The following is a 22738-nucleotide window of genomic DNA, read 5'->3' as shown; positions in this document are numbered from 1 at the left end:
CAAGGATAAACCTTCATTACATATCAAGAACAAATACGGGCTAAGCGAATCTCCTTGACGAAGCCCCCCATCCAAGTGAGAACCTTCAACCTGCCAATCCTTTGAGAATTACAGAATAGGTTACTGAGCTCACACAATAATGAATAAAATCGACCCATTTTTCCACAAAACCCATATTCAAAAGCATCTTTTTCAAAAAATCTCATTCCACCCTATCGTATGACTTACTCATATCAAGTTTAAGGGCAAAGTGACCTTTCTTACTAGAGGTGATCATGGGTCGGGCCGGGCCAGGTTTGGGCCAAGCCCAGACAAAATTTCAGGTCCGTCTACTAGGCTCGGGCCCGGCCCAGCCCGAAATATGGGCCTAAAAATTTGTCCAAGCCCGGCCTGAAATAAAAATGCTAAGCCTAAGCCCGGCCCGGCCCGGCCCGACCCATATTAATTTTTTTTTGCTTATTTCATTAAATAAAAAATTTAAAAATATAATAAATCAAATATATTTAAAAACATAAAAACAAATATTAAAACAAATAAAAAATGATACTAAAACAATTCTTAAAATAATACACAAATTGACAATATAATAAAAAATGGTTATATTAAAAATTTAAAATGATTAAAAATAAAATAAAAATATATATTAATATATAATTCGGGCCGGGCCAGGCTCGGGCCAAAAAACTCTTACCCGAGGCCAGGCCCGTTTTCTAAACAGGCCTCGTTTTTTTGCCCAAGCCCATTTTTCGGGCCTATATTTTTACCCAAACCCTCCCATTTTTTGGGCGGGCCTTCGGGTCGGGCCGGGCCGCCCGGCCCATGATCAGCTCTACTTCTTACCATTCCTTTTCCATTTAAACACCTTCAAGATCTCATAAGCAAGCAAAATATTATTTGTAATTAACCTTTCAGGAACGAAAGCGCTTTGCGCTTCATCAATACAACAACTTAAAACTTTTTGGAAATAGTTAACCATGGCTTTTGAGATAATTTTATACAAAACTGAACAAAGGCTTATAGGCTGAAACTTCTTCATATTATTCGGATTTGATGTTTTTGTATTAACACAATATGAGTAAAGTTTATATCTGCTAAGGACATACCTCCATTTAACACTTCAAGATAGTAAGTTCCCACTTTCTCCCCTATGATATGCCAGTAATTTTGAAAGAATAGAACAGGAAAACATCCATTTCCAATGCCTTTGTGGGTACCATTGCTTTCAGTGATACAAGAACCTTATCTCTTTCGTATCAAGCCGTGGGGTGTCTATTCATGTCTTCCAAAATACACCCATTAACACCCCTTAAAATATGGTCAGAATCACACAAGCCCTAAGAGGTATATAACTCTATAAAAACTCCCTAGCAATTTTATTTACCTTTCCTGCATCACTAGTTACATGTTCGTCACCCTTATCTAACCTTTTCACCCTGTTCATCCTTTTCTTTTGAGACGCTATACGATGAAAGAAACTCATACTATGCCACCTTGCTTTAATCAATTCACACGCGCTTTTTGCTTCTAAAACATCTCTTCCTTCTCCAACTCCAAATTCAAATCAATTTTACTTTCCATGAGATTGAAAATATTCTCATCATCCCGTTCACCCAAATTAAATTCCTCGATCTTTTTAAATAAATACCTCTGTTTTCTACCCTTCTTCTTTCTAAACCTATCTATCCAAGATTCCAAACCCTGCCCCAACAACTCTAGCCACTGTGGAATAGTACCCCTACTTTGCTCCCAAAGTAGAGGAACTTCAACTTCACACGAATCTTCTAGCGTCCAAGATACTTCAAATTGAAAACGATTGCTCTAAAGACACCATCCCCTTTATCCGTTACCAACATTAGAGGATAATGGTCCAAAAATGAGTGAGGCAAAAGGCGCACTACAAAATTTGGAAAATTTGCCCACTATGCGGAATTCTCAACTCCTCTATCCAACCTTTTCCTAATGTTATTATGCTCAAAGTTACCCCACTCCCAGGTAAACCAAGAACCTTTAAAACCTAAATCCTCTAATTGGCAATCCCCCAGCACCCTTTGAAACTCTTCCATCCTTCTATCATCACGTAAAATACCCTTTTCTTCTCAAAAGAGTAAAGAATCTCATTAAAATCCCCACATACTAACCACGACAAGCTCTGATCTCTGCTTAAGCTTCGAAGGAGACACCAAGATTCACTACGGTTTCCCAGATCAGGGAACCATAAAACCACGATAGCCTCCAATTTATACAATTATCAGGCCCACGTATATTCAAATCAACATGGATACTCGAATAACTCTGCAAATCGATATCAATCTTCCACCCCAAACTAAGACCTCCCCTCGTACCCTCAGCTAAAACATCAATATCATGCACAAACTTACCCCGTCGACGCACTCTCTCCATTCTGACTGAATCCAACTTTGTCTCCATAAAGAAGACGACTTGGGGATTGTGAAGTTTCAACATCTGCTGAAGCCTCCTTAATGCTTCGTGGATTTTCAATCCACGAACATTCCAACTTATAATCTTCATTGCTACCATCCAACTTGCCCCCTGACGGTCGCCGATAAATTGGTTTGGGAAGCTAGACATTGCTCACCTCCTTTTCCTCAGATTCCAAAGTCTCAGAAACTTTATCAAAGAAAACATTCGTTCTTTGTCTTTTTTTACCATCCACTCCTCCAATCGATTCTTCTTTCAAGTCATGTATCATTGGATCTTGATCCAACCTCGAAAAGGAACTTCCCTCCCGACCAAAACCAACCTTTGAACACCCAGCACTCGATTTAAATTGTTTAAAGCATCAGATCAATCTTCAATACGACTGTTTCTTAGCCAAACACTCTCTGTCACAGTGGCACGCCTTGCTGGAAGAGCCCTTAACAATATATCCCAACCCAACTCCACCAAATCCACATCCATTCGTAAATGGATCAGGCAAAAACTGTCACTGTACCCAGACAACCGCACAGGAAACAAAACAAGGTAAGCTTTTCATATTTAAATCGTGTTGTTTTTGCTATTTGTCTTATATTAATGTTTAAATATTTATAATTATGTTTAACTAATTCAAGTCGTGCTAGCCCAAATTCTAATATCTTTTCCCGAATTAAACAGTTATGGATCGTTGATTTTGGTTAGTTTGTCCCCATTGGGCTTATCATTTAAAAATTTGGGTTGTGTAGAATCGATTTATTAAGCTATTCTTCCAACAAGTTTCCTATAATTTCTTGTTTTTGAGGAGTCAAATTTGGTTGATTTTAAGTTAGGTAAAATAAAACTGCAATTTTTAATGCAGAAAAGCTGCATTTTAATCCAAATAAAGACAATGCCCCAGAGAAGCAGAGCTTTATTAGTTGAACTAATCCATTGTGAAATTAACGGCAAAAGCTTATTAATACTCAACATGGAGTTGATTTGAATGACAAAAAAGAAATTATGGGTTGGAGCAAGGAATACTTGGATATAGTTTTGGTCCCAGCTGGTTTATTCATCTTGTCTATTTACCATGTTTTTCTTCAAATTCCCTGAAACTACTGCCATTGGCTTTGAAAACCATTTCAGGAAAGCTTGGGTCGAAAGGATGTTGCAGGTCGAGCCTAAAGATAGAGGATTATCATTGACAACGATCAACAGCACAATCTCAGCATCAACTTTCTTGGCAACAACATCGCTAGCATTGAGTTCGCTAATTGGAACATTGCTAGCGGATTCATCACATCAAAAGCTCTTCAAAAACAGTCTTATATATGGCAACACAAGCTCATATATCAATTCGATCAAATACATAACACTTCTCATATGTTTCTTGGTGGCTTTCGGCTCTTTTCTTCAATGTGTACGCAGCTTTGTTCATGCTTGTTTCTTGATTAGCATGCCCAATGCAGTTATCCCAATGAGTTACGCCCAGAAAGCGGTGATAAGAGGCAGTGCTTGCTGGTCCATTGGCTTGCGAGCTATTTATTATGCCACTGTTTTGCTGCTTTGGATATTTGGGCCAATCCCAATGTTTGCTGGCTGTTTGATTATGGTGCTGGTTTTGCATTTGCTTGATACAAATGTGACTCCTTTGCATCAGTTTGAAGAAGATAACAAGTCTTGCAACGTGGTTACCGAGATCAATTAAGAAGTTTCATGCAATAGCTGGTCCAGTTATTGTGCATCATATGATAAATCAAACTCGAATGCAATGTGATGTTACGATAGTTATTGAATTAAATACCTTTGGATCATCTTTTGAAAATAAAGCTATCTTTTTTTTTTTTTTTGGTATGCATTATTGTTAAAACTTACTGGATTAAAACTCCCATATATGTCTTCACACTTTATTATTACTAGCTTTTAATGTCATATGTATTGTAATATTTAATTTTTTTTAAAATATTATATTTTTAATTACAGTAATTAATGTAAAATAATATCTTTTTATTTGAATATAATTAAAATATATTAATTTTTCAATTCAAATATCATTTTATGAATATATAATTAAAAAAATTCAAGTCATAATTAAAAATTTTTAACTTATTCAACATAAAATATAAATAATGCGAAAGTAAAATTATTCAAAATAATAGTTTATTAATATAATTAACTCTAATATATTAATTAAGTTGATAATTAATATGCTTAGAATTCTATTTAAGTAATAATTACATTTTTATTTTAAATTATCACAACTTCAATTCAATTATAATTAATTTTAAATATATAATTATCACAACTTCTGTTTTACTTTAATATTTTTATTTTAAAATGTAAATTTAATAATATAATGAAAAAAAAAATCATCGTTCCTATTATAAATTATAGAGTATAGATAGATAAGAATGGTGAATACAAACCCATTGATACATATAATTGGGTGCATCATCATCAAATAAAACAATTATTGGAACCTAAACAGAATTATTTGACAAAGCGATGGGCAAGTTTATTCTCTAATAGTTGAAACACCACTTTATCAAAATAAGCACATTATAACTTGATCTCATTTATTAGATTCTCCAAGTTGACATAAGACCATTGTTTGTAAAGTATCTAATAATCTGACAAGAATCACTTTCAATCTCCGCGAAATTTACATTTAACCCCCAACAGCACCATCGTAACTTCCATTGCAAAAATATCCATGCTATCATGCTTTATCCAGCGTCTCGCAGCAAGGAACCCACCTACAGCATCTCTCTCTTGCCAACCCTGGCTCCTTCATTAAAGCCAACATAGAGGTAAAGTTATTTAGAGTCAATATAGAGATGAGGTTGCTACTTAGTAGATGAATTGTTTTTTATTTAGTGCAAACTTTGTAAGTAAATTGAATTGAGTCAATCAATTTACATATAAGCTTCTAAGGAGAAAAGTCTTATAGAGAGAATTATCTAAAGTAAGTATAGGGGTGAGGTTGTTACTTAGTGAGTGAGTGAAACTTAGATCGCAATTTATATTTTGAGCATAGTAAATTAATTTTCTAGGCAATGCCCCCACAGACGTAGGAATTTTTCGAGCTACATGAACAAATTTTTGGTGTCCATCTCTATTTTTCCTACACAAGTTATTTAGTCTAGTTGCAATTAAATGTATATCTAGACTAATATTTGATTGGCAAAAGTCAACATTATTTCAATTAGTATTAAAACTAGACACTTGATACATTAAGTGGTAACCTTGCATTGATTTTTGTTTGAGATTGAAAGTTTTTCAGTTACTAGAACCCCCCATGATGTTGGACGACTTCAATTATATTTATTAGAAAGCCAAGATTAAGGTTTTCGTTAAGTCCATGTATTAAAAGGTTTGGCGTTCAATTTTGACAAGTTAAAAACCTCCTCTTGTTGATGTTTTAGGCATGAAGAGTCCCAATAATGCGACATCCTAGAGGAGTGAAGACAAGAAGCTTGGAAGTGATAATTCCAAAGCCCTAAATGCTTATTTTTCGTGGAATTAATGAATAAAAATTTAGGAAAACTTCAAAGTGCACCACAACCAAGGAAGCATGGTTGATTCTAGAGACTACACAAGAGGAAATAAATACAGTAAAACAATCAAAGCTTCACATGCTAACTACTAAGTTTGAGACTTTAAAAATGTAAGAAGATAAAACCTTTAAAAGAGTTTTATGCTAGGCTCTATGATATTTCAGATGAAATTTGTGCATTAAGAAAGAAGTATTCAGACTCAAATATTGTAAGAAAAATCATTCGTTTTTGGTGATCAAAATGAAAATACCATAAAATTAAGGTGATTAATTAGATAGTTTACCCGAATATTTTTACAAATTCTAAGTAGATAAATTTAATCTAAAATTGAACATTCTTAATAAATAAAAAATATGTTATAAATGTTTAAATCTGTTTTCTAAAGTTTTGTGATTATGAGTAAACCACGTTAAAAAAATTGAAAATGAAGTCACTTTCAAAAAAAAAAGAAAATGAAAAAGACATTTTGAAAACATTAGTAAATAAAAATGGGCCAGAGAAATGAATGAACCCAACAATGTTAACGTTGCGTATCCAATGAGAAGACAGAAATTAAGTTCAAGCGGTACAAGTATTTTCTAACTTTTAACTTTTTCTAATAATATTTCTTTGTAAGGGACATAAATAAAGACAAAATCCATCACGCGGATTACATTTGTTGGTCAATTCTAATCCAAATGAAACTCAGAGTTCTTTTCTCCTCTCTTCAGATAGTAATCCAATACTGTAGTCAATAAATTTAATCTTTTTGAAGAAATTAACCAATTTATTTAGGCATTTGATCAGGTTTAGGGAAATTAATAAAATCCGACCGGATCAATTATTTTGAGAGAAACATTGTCATAAATCGATTTGAATTGATTAAATTAAAAATTGATGATTCAATTAATCGCATAAAATTAAGAAATATAAAATTAATTAAAATTGGATTGAATCGATAAAAAATCAATAGTTGAATCCAAATAATTTTTTTTAAATATTTATTTTTATAATTTATAAAATAATTATTTATATTTCTATTATTATTTCATATTTATTAATTTTTTATATTTTTGAATTTTTTTTATTTTATCATGATGAAGCGACTGAATTATGAGTTAGTGGTTTGAATTCGATCATTAGTTTGATTTTTACAACATTACAACAAATATTAGTTTGGATGATATGAATATTAATTCGATTCTAAAACTTGTAAGTTTCAAAAAGATTGAAATTAATTAAGCTTTAGCTTGATTAGTATTGATATTATTGTCAGTGCAACAGGATGTGAGTTCGAATGTAATGAAGTATATTTGTCCGATTAATTACTATTGCTATAAAACAAGCTCATATTTTATCTTCGTTACTCTTTCTTAATAATGAGAAACAGTTTGAAAGAAGCGAGTCGACCACTCAAACTACTTCTCTTAGAACCAGAAATAAACAGACTTACTCCTTTAAAAGAATCGAATCCGGTTGGGAAAGAAAAGAATTTTTTTTTATTGAGCGTCTTTGCTCACCTTGTTTTGTGACCTTAATCTTCTATTTAAGGGTTGGGAAGAAGTTATAGATAATTCTAAGCATTATATATATAAAAAAAATTGAAACTTAATTTTTTTTTCAAAGGGGAAGGACATTGGTGTAAAACTATTCGAGTTTTACACACTTCTATAACTTTTTGTATAATTAATATTTTAACAATTTGACAATCATATTTTACATGTCATTCATATAAATCATGCATGTCAAATTTTGAATAAATTAAAGGCATAATGTCAAATTTAGCCTTTGACGTTTACATTTTTTTTGTTATTTTGGCCCTTATTTTGTTTAACTAAATTTGACCTTTAACATTTTAAAAAGAGTTAAATTTGACCATCAATCTTTTGAAAAAAAAAAGGTCAAAATGATTTTTTTAACAAGAATACTAATTAAAATGTTAAAGTTTTAAACATGACAATCCACGTATACTCTATGCTAAGTTTTATGAACTTTTTTATATTTTTAAATTTTTATTTTTATAATTTTGAATTATTTGTTAACGTAACATATAAGACAAATAGTGTTATATAAGCATTATGTGCACATAGATTGCCATGTGAGTTGTCACACCAACAAGATTAAAAATTAATGTTCTAGTTAGCATTTCCGCTAAAAAAATTATTTGATTCTTTTTTGAAAGGTTAAGGGTCAGATTTAATTCAAAAAAGAATAAGGATCAAATTGATAGAAATATAAACATTGAGAGTTAATTTTATCATTATGTCTAAATAAAAAATATCTAACTATTTAATTTTGATACATTAGAAAAAAAATAGCCTTAAATTTTAATAACACTATTTCACATATTAAAAATTTTATGTAGGTATTTTAAATATATTACAAATTCAATTTAAGTTGACATTTAATGTTAAAACAATGATAGGTTGATGTAAAAACTCAATTAATATAATATAAATACTTTAATGACTCAATTAAAATATTTTAAAATTTAGAGATGTGTTTTGTAAAATTTACCATAATGTCAATTTTATTTTTCCCTAAAAAGGTCTTAAAATTTAATTCAAGCCAGTAAAATGTAGGGCTATATTTATGTAAAGAAGCACTGATTTTGGTTTACAAATAGCTATGCTGGCAATGCTATCTCAAAAGAGAAGAAAAACACAAACAAACTTGGATTCATCTTTTATATTTGTTGATAAGGACTCTCTTTCCATCATTTATTTTTCTTTTTATAGAAAAAGAGGACTTCTCCTTTATAACATATAAAAATATCAAATTGTTTTTTTTTTACTTTTTGGAATTAATTAGGTTCCCATACAATTCACCCTTAATTTACTTTCTCAACAATTTCTTTCAAATCTTATTTCTAAATTTTTTAAAAATTATTTTTTTTATCTCCATTTACTATTTAATTTAATTTATTATCTATTTTATTAATAAAATTCTTGAAGAAGATAGTGTCACAGGTTAACCAGATACTAACTCGGTTAGGAAAACACAGAAATGTCTTCATTTTTCGAGGGTATTTTAGTCTTTTTATTTTAACAAAAACTAAGAAAAATATGTCTATAGTGGGATTTGAACTCATGTCAATTAGATTAGTAAAATTTTAAATTTACCACTTAACCAAAAGTATTAATAATATTGTTAATTGAGTTAGTGTCACAAGTACAATTGATGAAAAAATCATAATAAATAATTATAGTGTATTTAGTATCGTTTATCTGATGTATTTATGTGTTTAAATTTCGATTTACTTATAATTTAATAATTCTTTAAATATAGTACATATTTAATGTATTATTATGATTAATTAGTTTCAAACTATACATTTCATTGTTTTTTTTATATTATTTTTAAATACACATTTATATTTTAAATCTATAACTTTCACACATATATACCTATGATAAAATTTCTAATTTTTAATAAATAAAAAAAAGTAGGCAGGATTGATAAAATATAATTAATTTAGGCCTACCTTATTAAACATGCCCACGACCACACCCTATACATCATAAAATCTTGAATGAAGAAATTAGGCATTGCTAACTTTGATATCAGCCCAAGCTACAATATGCCTACTTTCTATGTTCCACAAAAAGCAGATTAAATTTTTAAATTTTATTTATGATATATATAATGATTTAATTATTAAATAAATAAACTTAGAATATTAACTTTAATAAAATTATGCAAACAATAAAAACTAAAATAAGATAGAAAAACAAATATTAAAAATACAAACATATCAGGATTTATCTTAAATGAATTATTAATGTGTGAAGAACTATATGCATAAAAAATTCATCTATATTTATAATATTTTTAAAAAAAAGACATTTATTTTTTTTCATTCAAATTAAATTATCATGACAAATCGTATAAAAATATATTATGAATTAAGACATAAGACATAAGACGAACAAACCAACTATTATCAAAATTATACTGTAATAATAAATTAAGCAAAACATGATTAACACAAAAAAATATATAAAGGTTTATATAAATTTATAATCTTTTATATTAATATAAATATATAATGTTTTAGATACACAAAAAAAAAATTCAAACATTATACAAAATATAACATAAGATCTATAAAAAAAATGTGTTTTTTCTTTTTTTATCTTTAACTTCATCTTCATCAAATAAAATAATAAAAAGAATTACAAAACATGTAATATAACCTAATTCCATAATTATCTCTTAAAACACGAATTTATTTATTTATTTATTCTCTTTCTTTTCTTTTCTTGCTTTAGTTACTATATATATATATATGTGTAGTCTCTTTCCATTTCGTTATATAAAATGTAATGCCCAAATTAACCTTTCAAATCTATGTAATAAGGAGCTCGCAGAGGTGGGGTTTGAACTTGGTAGGAAATTGCGTAGTGTTGAAGAAGATGAGGATAAAGTCAGGGCGAGGAGTTTTCGGGGGAGGTTAGGAAATTGAATAGTGTTGAAGAATATGAGGATAGAGTCAGGGCGAGGAGTTTTCGGGGGAGGTTAGGAATTTGGCGATGGTTTGATTGTTTTATTGGATGATTTTGATTTGGACTTGGAATGAGAGGTGAGGAGACCCATTACCAATTCACTTGTTGTTTTCGTTTGCCCATGTTCCAGAAAACCTATCCACTAATCAATTGAAAACAAACCAAAACTCTCGAGCCACAATAATTTTTGAATAAATGTAGTTAAGTCATTTCATTTAACAGGGGTAAGGTTTCACGCTCGCCACATCATTATCAATAGAAATAAAGAAGAAAAAAAGGGATAGTATTGAAGGCAATCGATTCACTCATTATAAGGTCAAAAGCCGCACAAATAGAGAGACTCCAGATAAATGCTTAACATATTAGGATTTTTAATATAAATGAGTCCCCACCTTTAAATATTTATAGAAAAATAAAAGTTCATATCTAATTATTCCTTTAAGTGAAGTTTTCAGTGGCCCACCAATGAGCTCAATAACCCTTTAAAGTAAGGGTATTTTAATAATTTCACAATTGAGTTGATGTTGAGTTGATTCATGATACCAACTCATTCAATCACTTTATATATGGCATAAATATATAATTCATAGAGATAATAAATCGTACATATTAAAATAAAATTGTATAAAATACATTAAAATAATATTTTAGTCAAGTAGTAAATTTAACATTTTATTAGTTTAATTTGCGTGAGTTTAAATTCTATTATAAACATATATTTTTATTACTATTTGTTAAAGTGGAAAAATTAAAATACTTTTAAATAATATAAATTATTTTAATTACGAAAATAACATTGAATAATATAAATTATTTTAATTAAAAAAGATTTGTGAGTAATTATTTAATGAGAAAGAATGTAATATTATCTACAAATCAGATTTTTCATTTTATTATTATAAAGATATATAAATCACCTCGAATCATAATTTCATAAAATCTTATATAATTTATTTAGTTGTATATATAAATTACTTTTTGTTTCATGCAAAGGACCATAGGAGTTTTAACGTGTGGTGAAGGAACTGAACGATTCTTCTACTGCCTATCTTCATCTCTAAACATCGTGTCTCTCCCTCTCTCCCTTTATGTGTCTCCATCTCTCTGACTTTCTGCAATTCCCTTAGTTCCATTGAAGAACCCAAAACAAAGTGTTCTTTATTCTTTATTTTCTTTCTAAAAAGAGAGAGGGTATTTTAAAAATTTGAAAAACAATGGAGAATGGAAGTGTGAACCATGAAATGGAAACAGCTTCAACAATCACAATCAAAGGCATCCTTAGTTTATTAATGCAAAATCTTGATGAAAACAATTGCAAGAGGTTGATTCCTTTGGGTATGGGTGACCCTACCCTTTATTCTTGTTTTCATACTACTCATGTTGCTGGACAAGCTGTTGTTGAAGCTCTTCAATCTGATAAGTTCAATGGCTATTCACCCACTGTTGGTCTTCCCCAAACCAGAAGGTTCAAAAATTTTCCATCTTTTGTTAATTATTTTCTTTGCTTAATGCCTGAATTTCTTCAATTTTAGTATTAATATCTTCAGCTCCATCAAAATCTGCTTCTTCTTCTTTTTTTTTTTAATGTTTCATTCAGTTCTGAAAGTTATCTGAAATCCTGTTGATGCTTCGTATGTCAGTTGACAAGCTTTTATGGTCAAAGAAGGTTTTTTTTTTTTAATAATCTAATAATTTATTTTAATTTTTCATGGTTACTCAAAATAATTTATTTCTTTTAGTTCGTCAGATCCTGCAATTGATGAAGTTGAGGACTTGGAAATTATCGATTTGTTTTCTTAAGTTTTGGCTTTATTTTGTCTTCTTTTGCTCTCATGGTTTAAGGTAACATGGTGGTTCATTAAATCTAGATTTAATTTCTACATTTAAAAATCTAAGTGACCCAAAGTAGAAATCTTTTACAGTAAAAAAGAAATTACGGTAGATGGATAATTTCAACTTTCAAGTACTTACCTGGATATAGGCATAATGAAGTCTAGCTTTAGTTCGTATTGTCTTGGATTTAATGCAATATAGAGCAGTTATTTATGTCAAATTCAGTATTTCCTTTTTCCTCCCCTAAGTTGGAGTTTCCTAAACAAATCAAAAAGTTTATATTTGATATGTGCTCGGACTTGGGTGTGATTGTTCATACGGTTATGCATCGGATACCAGTACTTCCAACAAAATAAAAGTGGGGTCAACAGAGATTTTCTCTACTCATTTTTGCATTTTTTTAAAACTTATTAACAGGGCAATTGCAGAATATCTATCATCTGATCTTCCCTACAAACTATCATGTGATGATGTTTTCATCACATCTGGCTGCACACAAGCTATTGATGTTGCATTGGCAATGCTAGCTCGACCCGGAGCAAACGTCTTGATTCCAAGGCCAGGGTTCCCAATTTATGAACTCTGTGCTACCTTTAGACGTTTAGAAATTCGATATTACGATCTTCTCCCTGAGAATGGCTGGGAAGTTGATCTTGATTCTGTTGAAGCACTAGCAGATCAGAACACTGTCGGTTTTGTAATCATAAACCCTGGTAATCCTTGTGGCAATGTGTACTCCTATCAGCATTTGAAAAAGGTTGGTATGCATCAGTAAAGTGGAACTTTTTATATGACTATGTCTGTGAGCCGAGACTCGAGCGCACAGACTGTGCCATGCAGTAGTCTAGTGGGGAACCGGGCGTAATTTAATTGTTTGTTTATTGTAATTAGATTGCAGAAGCTGCAGAGAAGCTTAAAATTCCTGTTATTGCTGATGAAGTCTATGGGCACCTTGTTTTCGGGGACAATCCATTTGTACCAATGGGAGTTTTTGGATCAATGGTTCCGGTTCTAACTCTTGGCTCTCTATCAAAGAGATGGATCGTGCCTGGATGGCGACTCGGTTGGTTTGTAATAAATGACCCCTCTTGCATGTTTAAGAATCCTAAGGTCATTTTCTTTCTCCTGGACATTAGCATTCATGATGGACATTTTCTTTCTCTTGGACATTGTCTCTGGTACTAGTCTATTTCGAAAATAATGATGCACATGAAGTCTGCAAGCATTGTCTATTTCAACAATAATGATGCTATACAAAAGGTGTGCTATGCATGTTTATATTCACCTTCAACATTTGCCAACTACTTAATCCCGAATTCAAGTTGTGCGGACTTTTGTTCTATGGATAATAGCTTTCTTGAGCTCGATTTTGCTTGTTCTACAGATTTGCTCTTCTTACTTCTTATACGCTTATATTTTCATGTATTTTCGTTTTTATCAGATTATCGAGCGTATCAAGAAGTATTTTGATATTTTAGGAGGACCTGCAACTTTTATCCAGGTATCTATTTATGGTACTGGCTTGTTACTAACTAATGAAATGTGAGCATCCTATTGTTGTTCATAAGTATAGGTACCAACTGGTCCTTGAAAAAGACTTGGATTTGAAAGTTTCCATTTCTGATTCAAGTCTTTATGCCATTACCAAAGGTATTGAGTCAATTGTTTTCATGGCTTTCCGGTGGGTGTCATAGGCAGCAGTTCCCCATATAATAGAGCAAACTGACAACGTTTTCTTCAAGAAAACTATCAACACGCTGAAGCAGACATCGGATATTTGTTGGGATATGATAAAGGAAATCCCTTGCCTTACTTGTCCCCAAAAGCCTCAGGGGTCAATGGCTGTCATGGTAATGGACCAATATAATTCGCAATGTCTGTTTGAAACTCGGATGGATTCATAAACATGTTCCAGTTAATTTTGTTCATGTATTTCACAGATTAAACTAAATATTTCCAGTCTGGAAGACATCAGCGACGACATCGACTTCTGTTTCAGGCTAGCCAAAGAAGAATCCGTTATTATTCTTCCTGGTAACTAACAAATCAAGTCAAACATTTATGAACATTATATGTTATCATAAGCATGATTCCTCTTGTTAGATTAGGGAACAATGACAAGCAAAGTCGAATACCGTCTTATCCTAGTAGACTAAGCAATCACTCTTAAGAAGTAGCACCAAGTAGGTTTAGGGATCGAATCAAGGCATCTATGGCCCCTTCTATCCACTGAGAAGCAAATTTCTGATGCAGGTACTGCAGTGGGGTTAAAAAATTGGCTCCGAATCACTTTTGCTGCAGATCCACAGTCTCTGAAAGAAGCATTAGGGAGGTTAAAATCATTCTGCAAAAGGCACACCAAGCTAATGCTGCAGCAGCAGCAGTAGCAATATTAGAAAAGTTGAAGCTATACAAACATGGCGTCAAGCCTCATACAGTATACCAGCAACCGTTACTGCTGCTCCGCATCTTTGATGCTTTTTAATATATTGTAAACAACACTTAAAAGATGTTAGATATGGTTAGTTTAATGGAAAATACAATGTTCTTAGATCCATCTGCAAAGCAGTCTTCCGTATGTGATAAAATTTCCCCAAGAATCGAAGTATATGTCCGACATACGTATTTATGTTTAGTTTTTTTTAAATGTTTTTCATGGTGGTACGAGAATGTATCTCTTAAAGACAACTATATAATTTCGACAAGTGGACCTGCTTGTAGACAGGTGAAACTTCAGAACATAGTCTTAAAACATGTTTCTGTAGCTAAAGTCCAGTCTGAGGATGAAGGATATTTTGAATAGCATAAATTTGTTGTTAAGATTCTTTTTGTGTTTTTTCTCACAGCAGTCTTCTTAGAGCTACCTTTGTCCCATAGATTCCAAGCCAAATATAATATATACTATAAAATTTCCCTTTCAAGTAAGTAAAAGAGACAAGAGATAGGATAATAGAGTGGGAAGTATGTATTATTTATTCATCAATAACATAGTTATAAACATAAGATTAATGAATAATATAAAATTCCAAACCCATGTCTTTCTGACGGTTGAATAAAAAACTTTTTCTTTCCCTTTTCAGCCGTCTGATATGTGATTGACGACCAAAGGCCAATTAGTCTACAATCATTTATAGCAATACTTTCACCGTAAAGCTTGACCTTTAAAGATGAGTTCTCAAGGATTGTCCAATGTGGGAGTTAGTGCTGATACGGGGGATCTGGGGGAGGAGAATCGGGTCACGTTTAAGGATATGCTTCTTGGTGATGGTAGCACCAGGAAGGAGGCCTAGGAAGACGACGAGATGGTGATGTAATAACGGCGGTCATAGATGGTATTCCGTCTAAATGCTTTTAGGAGAGGGTGCATTCGTTGATTGAAAAAATTATGTGCCTCACCCTGATCATTAAGTTGATAGGAAGAAGAGTAGGTTTAATGCTTTATTGAGTAAGGTGTATGCCTTTTGGAAACCAAAATCCAAAATTTTCCTCGAAAATTTGCTCGCATGCTGGATCTTGGGAAACCACTATTGAAGATTCGAGTTGATGTTGTCTTGCAACATGTAAAGTATGAAAGCCCTTCCCAGTGTTTGTTTTGGATGCGGGAGGTATGGACACATCCAAGACTTGTGCCCATCGCGGGAAGAAAACGTTAATGCTTTTGAACCTAGCGATAAAGAAGAAGTTCCGACGTCAGACAGATCGGAGAGTGGAGTCAGAGCGTTTTGGTGGCTTAAGATTTATTGTTTTATTGGACAGCCATGAATTAATGGAGAATCGTACGGATGATTCGATAGATCAAAATCCATCCATTCCGTTGAATTCTGGTTCTACTTTTGGCGCTAGGAATAATGGTCAACATAAGGAACCCACTAGCAAGTTAAAAGGGAAAGAAAAAGCAATGGCCAAATGGGCCAAGGTTTCGGTCAAGGCTTTAATGAATGTGGCTGCCAGTGATGCGGCTAATTTGGTGGGCGGGGTTTGACCTGGGTTGATGATGGGTCTAAGATGGGGTCCAGTTGGCACCCAGGAAAATGAATTGGATAGGTATCGGTCGGTTCTCTTGGATACTACTTTAGACAAGGGTAATAATCGGGTTATTGGATTTGATGAAAACTTGGACCCGTTGGGGACAGCAATACATTCTGGGTTAAGCTGTAACGCAGCATCGTCATCCAATGAGCGTATTCGTGCAACAAAACCAATGGAGTCGGGAGCTCAAGTACGGAGGAAGGTGGTGCCTCTGTGTGTTGCTGTGGATGTAATGATCTCAGGCATTGAACCATATTCTGATGATGGAGGCTCGAACCCATTGTCATGGGAGGTGAGCAGGCACATTCAATGGAGGACTTTGGATGATGCGGGTATGCAATTCTGTCTCCCTTCTCCATTTTCTCTTAATGGTAAGGCTTCTTGTATGGAATTTCCAAAGGTGTGGGGGTTTAATAAGATATTAAAAGAGATGGAGTTTAATCTTGTTGCGCTTCAGGATTAGTGGTGGTAAGGCGGATAAAGTAATTAGGAAGCGTAATTGAGGCTAATGGGTTTGCTTCTTTGGAACTCTAACGTCCTAGTGGATATTCTTTTTAATCAGACACGGTTTGTTCACTTGCAGCTGAAGTGGGGGATTGTTTCCAAGGAGGTACTTTGTACAATTGTTTATGCTCGATCGTAAAATTCTGTGGGATTATCTGATTGCTGCCGTGGATCATCATGGGGGATTTTAACTCAATTGTTGCGATTAATGAAAGAAGGGGTGTTGTTCTAGTTAGGCTGTCTTGTTCTTTATAACAAATGACTGTGAAAAATGTCAAGCTTATCACTTAATATAATTTTTTTTTATTTTTTAAAATTTTTAAACAATTACATTTATGAAACAATTTAATTATATTGTATTTAATTTTAAGAAATATTTCAATACTTAATTTTTTCACTTTATCAAACAGCACTTTACATATATTCATATATAAAAGTGGATATCGACGCATTAGAGCTAGAAGAGATAAACGAAGTGAAGTATGACTTAAACAAGTATTCATATTATATTAATATATTCATATTTTATACTATAAAAATTTTATTATTAAATATTTATAAAGTGGAGTGTGTTTTCATTATTGAAATTTTAATATAATTATTTTTCAAAGAAATATTAAGAATATTATTTAAATTTTAAAATTATTATTAAAATAAAATTTTATTATTATAATATTAAGTTTGATTCAAGTTAATTTTTTATATAAAAATCAAGTTACTTGTAAGGGTTTTTTTTTCCAAAAAATTATTTATGTTTTTCAAAAGGAGAATTTAATGTTTATTAACTGATAAATAATTTTTTGTTAACTAATTTATTTTTTATGAAATAAATATAAAAAGATATTCTTCGTTTTTCTTTTTTTATAAAATAAACACATCCTCAATAATAATAAAAGATTACATTTAAATGTTGAAGCTCTAAGTTTAAGCCACATTGACTCCCATCTAAAGGAGTAAGTAGGAGACATTTATTTGAATATTCCTTTTAATGCTGTGTGTATGGTGAGAATATGTCTTTACACAATGTGTACCCTAAGAAAAAATAATGATTAGTAAATTATTGTAAATTCTGGTGTAATTATAATGGGAAAAAGGTTTGGACATTGGTTTATTGGAATTTACATAAAATATGCAGGGAGCCAATGCTAAATAAGAAAAATAGAGGCAGTGATTGGTTTGGATTTCAAAGAAGATTAGAGGAGGAGCCGTAAACGCCAATACCTGAAGCTACCTACTTAGCTTAGCTGCCTACGTCCTACGCCTCACGTTTTCCTCCTCCCAATGGGTATTTCTACTTCATTCCATCAATTTTTTTAATAGTAAAAATAATTGACCATTGCAATGTCATATTCAAAACATAATAACATATATATTACTAGAAAATTAAGTATTTTTCTGGGTTCTTTTTTTTATAAGAGAAGAAAATAGAGAACGTATATACAGAAACAGTAGTGAAAAGGTTGTGAGGATAGCCAAAAATGGGAGGAGATCAAACGGGATTCTCTTAGAATTTGGTGACTGTTTTTTGGGTAAAGTAGTGTTGAAGAAGCCTTGACAACTACAACCAAGAAAGCTTACAATTGGATATCATAAATGAAAACATGAATAACAATCTTTTTGAAGGAACAAAAACAAAAACAAAAGAAAGACCTAAGCATGCAGCATGCAGATTGCAGATAGAAGATTGAAGAGATGATTTGATGTAAAGGCTGTTAACAATCTCAAAATCCGATAATGACGCGTCAAAATCTCATTACATCGACGCCTTCTTTCCCATTGGTGATGGATGGATGGGATTGCTTGAATTGATGCATGCATGTTTCTTTATCAAATCATCCATCATATATATTTTTGCTTTTCTAATTAAAAAGTTTTTTTTTTTACTTAAAGTAAAATGTTTTAATTCTTTCTCGAGTTTCTTTTAGTTTAAATTACATCAAAATTCATTATACTCACATTATTTTTTAAATATGTAAACATGTTTTTAAATAAAGTAGTAGTTTTATTTGAGAGATTATAAGTATAATTATAACAAAAATTAAATCAATATCAAATATAGTCATGATGGCTTATTTCACATTCTAATTTTACAAAAAAAAATCATTTTAGTTATTCTTTTAAATTTTTGCCGCATTATTTATCAAATTATCTAAAAATAATGAAAAAGTTAATGTTAAAAATTTTGCAAATATGATATCCACGTGGTAGTCTACATATATACCACATTAGTTACTAATTAATTTTTAAAAATTAAAAAATCTTTTTAATTTTTATTTTTTAAAATTTAAAAAATTAATTAATTATTTATATGGTATCCACGCCATCAACAAAGTTAACAAAGGTTAACTTTTTTATCATTTCAGAGTGATTAACAAATAATTCAAGTTTAAAAGCTAAAAGAGGCAAAAAGAATAGATGACAAAAATAATTTTCTTGTAAAATTAAAGAGCCAAAAAAATTATTATGTCAAAAATATAATTAAAATGGTTAGACTTGAATAAATTTGTACATAAACAACTCACATAGTGAGTGCAATCCTTGATAATCCTCTACACCTATACTTTATAAATTAGTATTTTTTTAGAATAGTTATTTGTTAAAATATTTTAAAAAAAATTTAAATATCTTTAGATATATGTACACTCAAATGAAAAATGTATATCTTGAAGGAAAAAGTTATAAATGAGTAACAATGGGTGGGAAGTTATAGAGAAAACCAAAAAAATGTTTCAAATGAAGGTTTCAAATGGTTATAAATTATTATATTTAGAAGAAAATTAATGAAAAAAGAATAGGAAATAAAGTTTCAAAATAAACTTATTGGTATTAGAAATTAGCTTTGAAAACAACTTGTTAGTTGAGAGAATTTTTTTTTTCTTTTTGGGTTTTATAAATATATAGATGTGAAGTGTCTTTATTTTATAAGGCAAAAGCTTTTATTAGGAAGTTTGATGATTAAATTGATAAAATTTATAAATGTAGTGGGTTAAATTTATTTAATTGTTTAGAATTAGAATCAAATTGATAAAATGAGTAAATGTAAAGGACTAAATGTGTTATTATACCAGTTAGAAAAACGGTTTTTCGTCGTGAATTTAATTGTGGGTAACCAAAACAAAAACGTTTCCAAATGTTAGTGTCTAAATTAAAAAATTTTAAAATCGAGTGACCAAAATAAAAACGCAAAGATAATTGAGTGATATTTATATAATTAATTAATTTATTTTTTATTTTTTTACTAATATCAATATCAGATGAGGTTGAGTATCGATACCTGTTGTAGAATAAATTATTAAACCAAGAAATTATAGTTGATGATTTTTAAGTGGAAAGCGAATAATAAATAATAAAGAAAAAGGGGAAAAAAAGGACAGCCTAAATATGAAATGTCTTCTGGCTGTAATATCAACAAGTCTAATTCACCAACGACTCTCAGCTTTATTTAGTTTCTCTTTATTATTAATTTTTTAAATTATTAACTTTCAACTAGAGGTGTGCATGGGACGGGCTGGGCTAGGTTCGGGCTGGACCCATAAAAAATTTCAGCCCGTTTTCAAGGTCCGGGCCCGACCCGGCCCGAAATATGGGCCTAAAAATTTGTCCAAGCCCGGCCCGGGGAAAAATGGTAGGCCCGAGCCCGGCCCGGCTTGGCCCGGCCATATTAATTTTTTTTCTTTTTTATTAAATAAAAAACTTTAAAATATAATAAATCAAATACATTTTAAAACATAAAAACAAATATTACAACAAAAAACAAATAAAAAATGAGACTAAAATAATTTTTAAAATAATACATAAATTAAAAATATAATCAAATGTAATTATATTAAAATTGAAAAATTGAAAAATTGAAACAAATTAGAACTAAATTAAGAACCAAATTATATTAATAAAAAAATTTTACAATATCAAAATAACATTAAAAACAATAAAAAGAGTAAAGTAAAAGTACTAAAGTTACTTAAAATTAAAAATAAAAATAATTTAATATTAAAATCGGGTCGGGCCGGGCCGGGCCCGAGCCCGGGCCAAAAAAATCTTACCCGAGGCTCGACCCGTTTTCTAAACGAGCCTCGTTTTTTGTCCAAGCCCATTTTTTGGGCCTATATTTTTATCCAAACCCTCCTATTTTTCGGGCGGGCCTTCGGGCCGGGCCGCCCGACCCATGCACACCTCTACTTTCAACCAACCTTTTTTCTTTTCCTTTTTTTAATTATGGGATTTGGCAAAAAAGCTGAGAATTTGGAGGGGGAGTTGGCACGTTTTTCTTATTATTTTTATTGAAAAATATTATAAAAATTTAAATTCTAATTTTTATGAATTTAATTTGATAAATTTTTATTTGTGCAAGAAATAGGGTGTAATGGAGTTGAGGATGATTGTTCACCTTGAGAGGCTGATAGTTGAGAAATGCAAGAGGATAACGAGAAAGGTGAGGAGTAGGTTGTGGAGGATAAATATTTAATGGCTCAAAATATCTCTTTCTTGTTGTTTGGAAGGGTATTTATTAAAGAGGTTCTCTTATTTACTAATGTGACGTGGCAGACAGCTGTAAAGAGGTTGCTATGATGTTGTTATGTTTAGATGGGACCCAATGGTTTTCAAGACTTATGGGTATGCTCAAAGCTTGTGACTAACAAGGATGTTTGCCTAAGTAGGTGGATTGTCTCTAGAAGCAGGAGGTTTAGGTCTTTCAAGAAGACGCAAGCAGTCCAAGTCCCTTGTTAAGATAGAAGGCCAAACGGAGAGTAAGAATTTAGGAGGGACAGTCACCAAGGCGTTCAAGTAGAGCCAAAGGATTGGTCACGAGTATTTCTTAGATATCTTGTCATCCTCGCACGTGTCCACCTGTAGTGGAAGTATAATAATTTACGGTTTATTTTTTGTTTGATTATCTAACCTTTTAATAAATACATATTGATCAAATCGAGTATTATTAATGTTATTCAATGGTTATTATTGCAGAAATAAATAACTTGCATTACTTAAAATCTGACTAGTGTTGGATTTCGAGTTTAAGAATTTGATTCGAGTCTAAATTTATTGATATTTAATGTAATTATTTTTGTGTTGGTAGCTTTCATGTTTATTTCACGGTTCATATTCAATGAACAAACGATAAAAAAATAAAGAGCTCGTGTTGGGCTAAAATATCTACAAACCCACTTTGGGCATGACAAGCTCAATAATTTCGGAACTTGTTTGGACTTCCACCCTCCTACGCCTGAGGCAAGGTTCCAAACTTAGTCATTTAATCATCTTTTAAAAGGATTCCCATATATAAACACATCTCACACTTGGTATTTAACCAATGTGGGATCTAAGTTTTTCTTTTCCTCAACAAATATTTTCAAGTAGCTTACTTTGAGCATCAATTTCTCATTCATCACTCAACCATTTTGAGCATATGATATGCCGTTGTAAAGGTCTCATGGAGTAAAATATGAAACCATAATTTTATTATTCAACTCTCCATATTTACCTATTGAGAATATGCCTCGAAATTCCCATAAAATACAATTTTTCCAACAACGTGTATGTTCAAAGCTTGTGGCTAGCAAGGATGTTTGCCAAGCAGGTGGATTGTCTCTAGAAGCGGGAGGTTTAGGTGTTTTAAAAAGACGCATGCAGTCCAAGTCTCTTGCTGAGATAGAGGGTCAAACGGAGAGTAAGAATCTGGGAGAGACAGTCACCAAGGCGTTCGAGGAGAACTGAATGAATGGTCACGATTATTTCTCAAATGGGTTGTCACGCTGGCACGTGTCCACTTGTAATGGAAGTATAATAATTTACGATTTGTTTTTTTGCCTGGTTATCTAACCTTTGAATAAATACATATTGATCAAATCGAGTATTATTAATGTTATTTAATGGTTATTATTGCAGAAGTTAATAACTAGCGTTACTTAAAATCTG

At 31.4% G+C, this 22738-nt stretch overlaps 2 protein-coding genes and 1 long non-coding RNA gene across 3 annotated transcripts; all 3 read left to right on the top strand.

Annotated features, from left to right (window-relative positions):
• The first annotated feature begins 1194 nt into the window (after positions 1 to 1194).
• LOC107895251 (uncharacterized) lies at positions 1195 to 4261 on the top strand. Its single transcript, XR_005907765.1, has 2 exons — positions 1195 to 2982; positions 3562 to 4261. It is a non-coding gene; the product is annotated as an uncharacterized lncRNA (long non-coding RNA).
• A 7068-nt stretch (positions 4262 to 11329) lies between these two features.
• Positions 11330 to 14910, top strand: LOC107895254 (probable aminotransferase TAT2). The gene is made up of 7 exons (XM_016820538.2): positions 11330 to 11921; positions 12707 to 13046; positions 13181 to 13399; positions 13731 to 13790; positions 13984 to 14139; positions 14230 to 14323; positions 14543 to 14910. The coding sequence occupies exons 1-7, from the start codon at positions 11671 to 11673 to the stop codon at positions 14674 to 14676; spliced, it is 1254 nt and encodes a 417-aa protein (XP_016676027.1). The 5' UTR covers positions 11330 to 11670; the 3' UTR covers positions 14677 to 14910.
• A 43-nt stretch (positions 14911 to 14953) lies between these two features.
• LOC107895255 (uncharacterized) lies at positions 14954 to 17134 on the top strand. The gene is made up of 2 exons (XM_016820539.2): positions 14954 to 16650; positions 16902 to 17134. The coding sequence occupies exons 1-2, from the start codon at positions 16281 to 16283 to the stop codon at positions 16979 to 16981; spliced, it is 450 nt and encodes a 149-aa protein (XP_016676028.1). The 5' UTR covers positions 14954 to 16280; the 3' UTR covers positions 16982 to 17134.
• The last annotated feature ends 5604 nt before the right edge of the window (positions 17135 to 22738 follow it).

Source organism: Gossypium hirsutum, chromosome A13 (assembly GCF_007990345.1).
Source record: "Gossypium hirsutum isolate 1008001.06 chromosome A13, Gossypium_hirsutum_v2.1, whole genome shotgun sequence".
Taxonomy (NCBI): Eukaryota; Viridiplantae; Streptophyta; class Magnoliopsida; order Malvales; family Malvaceae; genus Gossypium; species Gossypium hirsutum.
This window is presented reverse-complemented; position numbering and strand designations above follow the sequence as displayed.